The sequence below is a fragment of the Pseudomyrmex gracilis genome, unplaced genomic scaffold, assembly GCF_002006095.1.
Source record: "Pseudomyrmex gracilis isolate BER0280 unplaced genomic scaffold, ASM200609v1 scaffold_157, whole genome shotgun sequence".
Lineage (NCBI taxonomy): Eukaryota > Metazoa > Arthropoda > Insecta > Hymenoptera > Formicidae > Pseudomyrmex > Pseudomyrmex gracilis.
Genome location: NW_018020741.1, coordinates 48,686 through 59,692, shown reverse-complemented (window position 1 = coordinate 59,692; position 11,007 = coordinate 48,686). Strand labels below are relative to the sequence as shown.

The window sequence follows — 11,007 nt, the reverse complement described above, 5'->3', positions numbered from 1 at the left end:
AGAATAATCGATTGTGATTTGTCAATTTCTTACTGTTACGGTCTAAAACTCTCCATTGTAGACGGCTCTTTACGCAAAAAATAACAGTGCATGGGATCACATCCTAATTCTTTCATGTTTTTTATGTTGGTGTTGTAAACGTGTAAGCAGGGCTGCGCCCCCCCTGCACTCCCACTAAAATCTAACCTAATCTAACCTCTGTTACTACAATATCAATAGAAATGAGTGAAAATTTTGCAAGGGGGAGTGCAGAAAATAAAGTTTAGGTTAGGGTTAGGTTAGATTTTAGGGGGGTGCAGGGGGGCGCAGCTCCCCTGCCTACATGTTTACAACACCGACAAAAAGATCATGAAAGAATTAGTCTTGTTTTAATACTACTCTATCCTATTGAGTCTGATTGACACATTCTCGGGCTTTGACGCTAACATATACATACGTACATACATAATTACAAATTGTAAATGTTTCCAAATTTTCAGTTACTAGCTCAATGGTTGGATAAAGATAATGCTATGTTAGGCGGGTCCGGAAAAATTATCGAAATCGATGAAGCAATTCATGATCGACTTCAATTCACAATCGATTAGGCCTTATGCCTTAGGCCTGTTCTACAATACTGTCGTAAGCTGTAAGTCGTAAGAAATTGACCAATCACAGATAAATCACAGAAGAATAATCGATTGTAATTGGTTAATTTCTTACGACTTACGGCTTACGACTGTATTGTAAAGAATCGTCTACAATGGAGAGTTTTAGACCGTAACAGTAAGAAATTGACAAATCACAATTGATTATTCTTCTGTACTTTGTCTGTGATTTGTCAATTTCTTACTGTTACGGCCTACAACTCTCCAGTGTAGACGGCTCAAAACAGGCCTAAAGGGTCGTCTACAATGGAGAGTTTTAGACCGTAACAGTAAGAAATTGACAAATCACAATCGATTATTCTTCTGTACTTAGTCTGTGATTGGTCAATTTCTTACTATTACGGCCTACAACTCTCCATTGTAGACGGCCCTTTAAAGAGACGGTATTCCCTAGGAGTAAGTACTGCCAATGAGCGCCGCACTAAGGCCTGGTTTATGCGGGCAATAACTGTTAACTTATGCCGGAACCGGTAGAGTTTAACTATAGGATTTCAATGCTTCTGTTTATACAAAATTGCCGAATGCGTATAAACAAAAGTATTGAAATCCTATAGTTAAACTCTACCGGTTCCGGCATAAGTTAGCAGTTATTGCCCGTATAAACCAGGCCTAACTAAGTGTAGCAGATTTCGATGAATTGACCAATTACAGTATTTACTGCTAGGGAATATCGTCCCTCTTACCCCTAGCTCCCCGCGTCGACGAAACGATTCATGGCTGATTTCTTCATCCTCTCGATAGCTATCCTCTAGATAAATTTCTCTGCGAACCAATAAGGAGAACCAATTTTGGGAGATATCTTCTAGATAAAGTTATCGAAAACTTATCTAGAAGTGAAAAAATTGGCTGTAAAGCTGCTTTCCTTTTAGGAGACACAGTCGACACAAATCGACACAAGAGTCATTCTGTCTTTGTTTCTCACTGAATATTAAACGAAGACAGAATGACTTTTGTGTCGACTTGTGTCGACTGTCTCCTAAAAGGAAAGCAGCCACTATTCCCTCGCATTGTGCAAGAGGCTTTATACATCATTATTTTATTATATTATATATTACATGCATTTTTGACATGCATTATATGTATGTCATGTAAGTATTGTTTTTTTTGACAAAACTGATGTTAAACATGAGATGAGATGTGTACAGAGGAGTGAACCATATTGTGCGGTTCCAAGGAAAGTATTTATCGGAAATTTCTTTTCGGACTATCCCTATATTACCGCGCACCGTTTTCAGTCGATCTTGGACCGCTGGCAAAAATCAAAGGAGAAAAGTGCGCGGTAATATAGGAGCAGAGAGAAACCTGAAGCCTCTTGCACAATGGACGGAATAGCGATAGCGATAGAAATAACTAAAGTTTTAAAGAGTTTATATTTAAAAATAAAGGTAGGAACAGCGGAATCTAATATACAAAACTACACATGTATCAATGCAGATCAGAAAATCGGAATAAGCAATAGCGATAAAATTTCCGATGAGTTGGAATTCTGTGTTAAAAACTGTGTTATTTCTATCGCTATCGCTATTCCTTCCATTGTGCAAGGGGCTTGAGAGCGGCCATCCTATTGTAATTTTTTACGACGGTTTCAACCGCTGGTTTTAGCCGTATTTCCGCAAAAGTGGAACTCAAAGGCCGTTCTACATTAAACGCAAGTCGCAGATTTCGTGGAATTGACCAATTGCAGAGTCAAATCAGCCAATCGACCAACGTGATTGATCAGTTCCACGAGACCTGCNACTTGAGTTTCATGGAGAACGGCCTTTGAGTTCCACTTTTGTGGAAATACGGCTAAAACCAGCGGTTGAAACCGTCGTAAAAAATTACAATAGGATGGCCGCTCTCAGGTTTCTTTCTGATAGGAGCAGCCAGAAGAGAAATTTCCGTGAAATATTTCCCTTGGAGCCACACGCCGCACGATATGGTGCACTTATCTGTACGCGGATGCACTGGTAAAGCAGTTTTATTTGCTTTGTTGCTCTATTACAAAATACTTGGTCGCATAATAAGTTTACTAATGCAAATATATTGTTCAAATTGTAGCCAAAATATACGAGCATCGTATAAAAGTCGGCTAACATCGCAGGATAACATCGCCTGGCTTAGTTTATTGCAAGATTACGCGAGGTTAGCTTATTTTAAGGTTGAAAATGCTTGTCATTTTTATTTTTCCTTTTTTTCTGTTTTTTCTAAAAAAAGAAAAACAGAACTCATTTTTTATATCAGATTGACAAAAATTACGAAAAACTTATTACATTAAAATTTGCAAAGTTACACTTAAAATAAAATTTATATTTTTAAGTTTCGCTTTGTTTTTGTGTAAATGCTTTATTATTGTTTTGAATGAGTAATATTGTTTCTTCTGCAACATGAACAACGATCCGGGTATTGTGTGTTTTCGTCATTGTTTAACAAAGAATATAATTTGCAAGCACGTTCCAATCGTATGTCCGGTGTGTTCGTTGCAAATTGAAGGTTTTATTGTCGATCCATTTCGCGTTCCATATCCGTTTGCAAATGCCAGTCACAATCCAACTAGTGTTGCTATTCGACCTTCTCAAGGCAATTTTCTTGATGATTATGACATAACGTGTCATGATTTGCACATTGGAGTAGTCGACTCCGAAGGAAGAATCATTGAATTCGACAAAAATGGATTGATAATGAACGATGTGATGAAATGGACCGACTGCATTGTATTCAAAGTTGTGCCAGATGCCTGGATATCTCAATGGGATAAAACATTGTCTGACACATCAAAAGATCTCAAGTGGCAGTCCGTTAACTACAATGAAAACAAACTGAATTGTTTTGATTTTGTTCTGGAGTTTATTAATAATTTAGAGTATAAAGATTTAAAATTTGTTACAAAAGAGAATCTGTGCGAGCAATTAATATTGCCAAAACTTCAAATTGTAAGCAGATACACTTTGATGTATAGAGCTTTGAAAGATCAAGAATATTTTATTGCAGATTATCATATTTGATAAAAATTTATTTTTGTCATTCATGAATAACAAGTGTTATCTGTAATCTATGCAATAAATGTTAATTTTGTATGTATTTGCGTTTTAGTTTTAATCCTCTTGTGTTAAATGTCTGGATTTTTTGTAGAAAAAAACAATAACAGAAAAAGATTGTAATTTACGCATGGTATAATAAAAGTAGTATAAAATATTTTTTTTTTGAATTTATAGAATAAGAGAAAAATAACTTAAATAAGTATAAATCAATATTTGTTGGAAAGTACTTAATTAAAATACTGAATTAAAAATTCAAAATATTTGCTTTCTATCACATATAACATTTTTTATCTAGTACATATTTTCTTGTAACTTTGCAGAATAAAATAAGAGATACATAACTGACAAAGACAAAATGATTCTTACAAGGATCAAAGTGCCTTTTTTGAGAGTAGATTACACTAAGCAAAAACATTTCAATAATCTGCGATTATTGAAACGGTTAATCTCAAATGACAAAGAAAAGAAATTTGATGTGATTGTTGTTGGTGGTGGTCATGCCGGAACCGAAGCATCTGCTGCTGCTGTTAGGATGGGTGCAAAGACACTGTTGGTTACTCAGAAAAAAAATACTATAGGTGTGTATTTGTTAAAATTATTTGAGTACATTTTATTGCTCCATATAAAAAGTTTTCTTAATGAAATAATGGAAATATTTAACATATTCTACTTTACATATCTTATTTTACATATAGAAAGAAGTAATTTCTTTTTCTGTTCTAATACATTAGAACAGAAAAAGAAGAAAAGATGAATATTGTCCACAAAAGTTAATATTTGACACAAAATACTGAAAATGTTTTTATTTTCTTATCAATACTTGTTAAGTTTATCACTTTTAAGTGATAGAAAATTGTAAATATATAAACTGTTACATACACACACAAAATCTGTTTGAATATAAATATACTTACAGGAGAAATGTCATGTAATCCTTCGTTTGGTGGAATTGGAAAAGGTCATTTGATGAGAGAGGTGGATGCTTTAGATGGAGTTTGTTGTCGAATATGCGATATTTCTGGAATACACTATAAAGTTTTAAATGTAAGAAAGGGACCGGCGGTATGGGGTCTAAGAGCTCAAATTGATCGAACACTTTATAAGAAACACCTTCAAGCAGAGCTCTTCAATATGCCTGGATTACATATCTATGAATCCTCTGTAGAAGATCTGATTTTAATACATGAGCCATTATCTTGCTGTGGAGTAATTCTTAGTACGTTTTCTTAATTTTATAATAAAATGAGACAACATTAAAAAAGACCAAAAGAATAAAAAAAAAAAAAATGCTTGATCTGTTATTAAACTCATTTAAAATTAATTTCAGTATATAAAATTTTATTAGAAAAAGAATTATATTTTTCATAGACTTATAGCACAATAATATGCATGTGTATATTATATATAATTTTATATATATAATTATCATTATCATATTTTCTTGAAGAGGATGGAACAAAGATATTCAGTGATGCGGTAGTTATAACTACAGGGACGTTCTTGAAAGGTCAAATTATTATAGGTTTGGAAAAGAAGCCTGCAGGTAGAATGGGCGACGAGCCTAGTATTGGTTTAGCAAATACATTGGATAAGCTTGGTTTTCGAATAGGAAGATTGAAAACTGGTAAAATTCAATAATAAAAATTTTTACTGTATTATTTATTAGTAAGTTTTATTAACTTATACAACCTTCAAAATTTGTTATATAATTTATTTACGATGTGTTGTTTTATTTTTTGGCACGAAATGGGTTTTTGATGTTGCATACATTGATTGCAATTAAGTGTGATTACACAATTATGTGATTTTAGGAACACCTCCAAGACTAGAAAAAGAAAGCATCGACTTTACCAAGTGTACGGAAAGTCCGCCGGACAGTTCTCCTGTACCGTTCTCGTTTATGAACGATAACGTGTGGCTACCACCAGAGAAACAAGTACCTACGTACTTGACATACACAAACGAGAATGTCGCAAAAATCGTAAACAATAATATGCATTGCAATTTACACGTCACAGAGGAAATAACAGGTCCGCGATATTGTCCGAGCATAGAGAGCAAGATTCTGCGCTTCAAAACTTCTCAGCATCAAATCTGGCTGGAACCGGAAGGCTTAGATTCTCCGTTAATTTATCCGGCCGGATTATCGTGCACTCTGCCGGAAGATAAGCAAGTGGAACTTGTCAAATGTATTCCAGGATTGGAAAACGCTCGATTAGGTAATATTGTTAATTGAATAATAACGTTTCGCGCTCGTTGTATGTTTCAATAAAAAGATAGGGAGAAGGCAATAACGAGCCACACCTGATGATTCACTATGGGATCTTCTTCAGTGTTTTTCTACATAAAAAAATTACAAAGAATACATGATCTATTCGCGACGATAAGAAAGAATATGTATACGGAAAAGATACGCTACAAACATATTCAGTTCGAGGAAAAGAAAGGGGGAAGTGGCAACTAAAAGGTAACCGTCAGTATTACGTAAGATGACGCGAAACGTTCTCCCGCTTCGGATACAACCTACTGTGTCGATCTGTCCTCGGATTAAAGAAGAATTTTATCCGAACGTCAGATATCGTTATTGCCTTCTCCTTATCTTTTTATTGTTAATTGAATTTGCATAATTTTAATAGTTATTTCAAAACTATCACATGTGTATTCGTCTGTGAGTTTTTTTTTTCTTATTTTAACACGCATTTTAAGACGCAATTTCTCTGAAATATTGAAAAGAATTTCGCATTCTTACAAACTTTTTACTTTATACACATATTTGGTTGCTCTAATGTTTTATTACTACCATAATTCTGTACTATGAAAGCTTTTCTTTTAAATCGCACATATTTATTTATATTTACTCTATTCTACTCTAGTGAAACCCGGCTACGGCGTCGAATACGATTACGTAGATCCCAGAGAATTGACCTCGCAATTGGAAACTAAAAAGATTCCAGGACTATTTCTCGCTGGACAAATAAACGGTACCACTGGTTACGAAGAGGCTGCTGCTCAAGGTATTGTTGCAGGTGTCAACGCGGCTGCTAAGGTAATTCATTATATTAAGAGCATCAAAACGAGCTGACATTGTGATGTACAAAAAAAAATGCTTTTTATATTAAAAAAAAAATTAAATTTAAAAATATTTTCTACAATAGATTATCCTAAAAGAGAAACAAATTTATTTCTAAAAATCATACAAGTACAAATATAACGAGTATAATTTACTACAGTTCCATTTCTATAAATGATTTTTAGTTTTCATGTTTGTAGATCCGCTGAAAATCAAAAAATCATTAGTATATCCAAAAACGTTCTGAATTATAAACTAATTTGCACGCTTAATATATATTTAGGTGTTTAAAAAACCGCCGCTTTTAATAAGTCGAACAGAGGGTTACATCGGCGTTCTCATTGACGATCTGACAACAGAGGGTACTACAGAACCGTATAGAATGTTTACCAGCAGATCAGAGTTTCGAGTTAGCTTGCGTCCCGATAACGCCGATCAGAGATTGACAGAGAAGGGCTACGAGATAGGTTGCGTTTCCGAAGAAAGAATACGCAAGATGAGGCACATTTTTTGTAAAATGCAGGAGGCTATTCAAATACTTAAAAATGAAAGTCTGCCGAATCACGTATGGCGAAAAATGTTTGATTTGAAGATTTCGAAGAACAAAGAACGCAAGTCGGCTTTTGAGATGCTGTCTTTGACGACCGACAAAATCACGTTTGCGCAATTAGCGGAGAAATTACCGCACTTATTAGGTTACCTGGACAAAGATCCCAATCTAGCGAGAAGAGTGGAGGTTAGTGTGTATTGATTGTTAAGATAATATTTCATACTTCGAGAAAAAAATTTTAAGATTAAAACAAGATGTTTTTTTTTTACAACCAAATTTTTAACTTATGATAGCGACGATTTGATTTTCAGATAGAGGCAAAATATTCTCACGTTGTAGCGGATCAACAGCATCAAGTAGAGGACATTAGAAAGAACGAGCAAATGATTATACCTTTTGACATTGATTACAACAGGTGAACCGGATTATTTAGTTTGTCATATGATTTTGCGATTGCAAAAAAAAAACTGCTTGACAAAATTATAAATGTTTGTTTGATCTTTTTTTTTTGATTGTAGTTCTGAATTAAATATCTCTGTTGAAGACCGAGAGAAGCTTACGAAACATCATCCAAACACGGTAAATCTTTTCGATATTTTTGTTATTTTAAAACTCAATTATGTAATGCTGGTCGACGGTGTGCGTAAGCTATATTAAAATTTATTTAATATAGCTATTTATACACTCTGTTCGGCAAGATAATATCATCGGTCTTTGCGCATTAAGGAAAGCGAAGCAAACAAGGTAGAGAGAGCGCGGGGACTTGTTGAGAAGATGCTGAGCTCTAGTTCGTCCGCCGCTCGGTCTCTACACTGTCACGTAGGGGAGACTGGGGCTGGTTGTGACACGGGTAAAAAGTTACAACCTTAAATTAGCGATGACAAATAATTGCAACAACGATGATGTTACTGACGCGTGTGACGCGTGACAGTTGTCGCGTTTGTCTCTTTTTAGCATTAATGTAGCACTTATTTTTCATCACTAATCAAAGCTTGTAACTTTTTACCCGTGTCACAATCAGCCCCAGTCTCCCCTACATAGCGCCTTCTAGTCGAACCGAGATAAGAATAGATAACGTGATAGAGACAAAGATAGACATATGTGTCTCTTCGGCGGTTTTGCTAAACCTGCACTAATCTTATTGTCACATTTTCTCTTTTTACGAAAGCTTCAAAATCATTTTTTAAAACACTCAACCTATTCGTTTACGTCACTAGAATGGCATGAAAAAGTTTTGTTGTGATTTGTATTATTAATTTTATACAAAGTATACAGAATGAACATGTTGTCTACGTGGTAACAGTCCATAAACTTTTTTTGATTTTTTTCCAGGCCATTTTTTAACATATTCTTTTTTATTCTGGAAAAGCGTTTTTTTATTCTGATCAATGAACGAAGAATAAGTTGTGCAAAAAGAAACGTTGGTAAAATAGATCGGTTTTTTAAGAAGATGCTGAATTGTTCTGTTTTATGAAACATTTCTTTTTGCACAATTTATTCTGCATTTATTGATCGGAATGAAAAATGCTTCTTCAGAATAAAAGAAAATATGCTAAAAAATGGTCTGGAAAAAAAATGAAAAAACAAAAGTTTATTAGACTGTTACGTAGACAACATTTTCACTGTGTACAAAATTGGCAATATAAATCACAACTTGTTCGAGCCATTCTAGGGACATAAAGAAATATTTTGAGTGTGTTAAAAAAGGATGTTGAAGCTTCTAAGAAGAGGAAATGTGACAATAAGATTAGTGCAGTTTAGTATTTACAGAAAACTGCCAGAGAGACACTTACGTCTATCTTTGTCTCGGTCTGAGTAGAGGGCGCTACCTACTGGACAGTGTAGCGACTGAATCAAAGTTCGGCCATCGCTTCAGCATGCTCTTAAGAGCTAATGACAGCCACACCAGAGACGCCAGATTCTGTGCTTTGGTAGCATGCGGTAGCATTGGAGAAGAGATACGTACCGTATACTTACACTGTGTGCGCATCCCTTCCAACACTACCGCATGCTACTAAGCACAGAATCTGGCATCTCTGAGCTGCACAAGCAGTATAGTACTGTGAAGTGAGGAAGGCTTTATGATAGGATAACGCTGGATATGCGCAAAACGGACGAGTTTTCAAACGCTTCGATGATATTTTCTCGCTTTATTGCGTTCAATTTAAGAAGAGAATTTTACTGCGTATAGGAGAAGAAAAGCGGACACAGTGGATTTGCGGAACACTTGCTGATATCCAATGCCTGTGAGAAGACTTTCTAGTAGGGCACTTCGAGGTGCACGAAACGAACCAGTTTTCGTCTTTCCGATTTTCTCTTCTCAAATTGAACGCAGTATAGACAGAATATAGCTTCATATTAAGAGAATGTAGCAGAATATAGCTTCATATTAAGACTGCGTTCGGGGAGCACGCTATCATCGCTATTGCGTTATTCTATCTTTGTTTTACATCTAATGAGCAATAAAGATCGAATGATGCAACAGCGCTGATAGCGCGCTGTCCGAACGCAGCCTTAAATCTTTGTAGTAACAAAAAATATCTATTTTGCAGATTGCGGCGGCCAATAAGATTTCAGGTGTGACTCCTTCAGCTATATTTAAATTATATTATTATATTAAACATTATTCCAACAAAGATAGTACAAGGTTACATACGTAATATAGTGATAACAATTAAATAAATTTACTTTTGTAATATATATAAATGTAACATATAAAATAAATGTATTTCTAACATTTTTGATGAGATATTATAAAACTTGACAAACTTTATTGACAAAAGAGGGGCGACACTTTAGTTTGCGGCTTTAGCATTGTCTCCGCACCTGAGCGCGCGAATTTCAGACGATCTGATTTGTTGAATCTTTGAATGCTTCTAACTAAAAAAATATTATAATCTCGACATTTTTATATTAAGATTTTTGTCTTAGAATGATCTCGAGAAAAAGAAAGTACGGTAGTTGCGGGACACCCTGTGTATTTTATAACATTTTATAATAATAATAAAAAAATAATCAAAACTTTTAATTTTTTTTTCTTTTATAGAATAAAGCAGTTCTCAGTGATTTCCGCGTACTCTTGTGTGTGTAACTACAAACTATGTATTTTACTTAAGTTTTTTACTTTTCGCACGAAAAAAATCATATTTTTATAGATAACAGCGCTTCTGGGAAACATTTTAATAAATTATACTGACAGTTTCAATTGTCTTCTAGATAAATCGAGGAAGAAGACTTATTTCAAAACAACATAAAGAACAATAAGGAGCTCTCAAAAATGCGTTTCACAAATATTTGATTTGTGAAATATTTACAAAAATGTGATCCTGTATACTTCCAACACACTCTATTCATTTACACTAAATTTCTAGACTAATTTCTAAGAACTCTATTCTTTATATTATCCCGCGTTCGAGACGCAGTTTGTTTTCTACGTCTATCCAGCACGTCAAATTGAAAAGTAGCGACCTCTGTTGTTATTTATCTCATCATTTTCAGCATGCCATGATATCAGTTTGCTAGCGTACCAACGCGTGGCATCGCTAAACAGCACTGTACCAACAGTAATTGTTCACATTGCATGTGCTTTCACGGCGTGCTGACATGCAATGTTTGCTAGGTACACTACTACATACACCATCTGAAGATAAACTTAAGATGATCCTATATAAGATTTATACATATAAATTATGTAATTTATAATTTAAATATATAAATATA

General features: G+C 34.5%; 2 protein-coding genes and 1 long non-coding RNA gene across 3 annotated transcripts; all 3 read left to right on the top strand.

Moving 5' to 3' along the window:
- The first annotated feature begins 2,497 nt into the window (after nucleotides 1-2,497).
- LOC109857408 lies at nucleotides 2,498-2,771 on the top strand. Its single transcript, XR_002250493.1, has 2 exons — nucleotides 2,498-2,596; nucleotides 2,688-2,771. It is a non-coding gene; the product is annotated as an uncharacterized LOC109857408 (long non-coding RNA).
- Nucleotides 2,772-2,932: 161 nt separating this feature from the next.
- LOC109857406 (MKRN2 opposite strand protein) lies at nucleotides 2,933-3,786 on the top strand. The gene has a single exon (XM_020433681.1). It carries the CDS (start codon nucleotides 3,014-3,016, stop codon nucleotides 3,629-3,631), a length of 618 nt encoding a protein of 205 aa, XP_020289270.1. The 5' UTR covers nucleotides 2,933-3,013; the 3' UTR covers nucleotides 3,632-3,786.
- Nucleotides 3,787-4,022: 236 nt separating this feature from the next.
- Nucleotides 4,023-9,983, top strand: LOC109857409 (protein MTO1 homolog, mitochondrial). The gene is made up of 9 exons (XM_020433684.1): nucleotides 4,023-4,245; nucleotides 4,584-4,883; nucleotides 5,115-5,291; nucleotides 5,479-5,886; nucleotides 6,541-6,713; nucleotides 7,021-7,473; nucleotides 7,599-7,702; nucleotides 7,806-7,866; nucleotides 9,840-9,983. Exons 1-9 carry the CDS (start codon nucleotides 4,023-4,025, stop codon nucleotides 9,945-9,947), a joined length of 2,007 nt encoding a protein of 668 aa, XP_020289273.1. The 3' UTR covers nucleotides 9,948-9,983.
- Nucleotides 9,984-11,007: the final 1,024 nt, after the last annotated feature.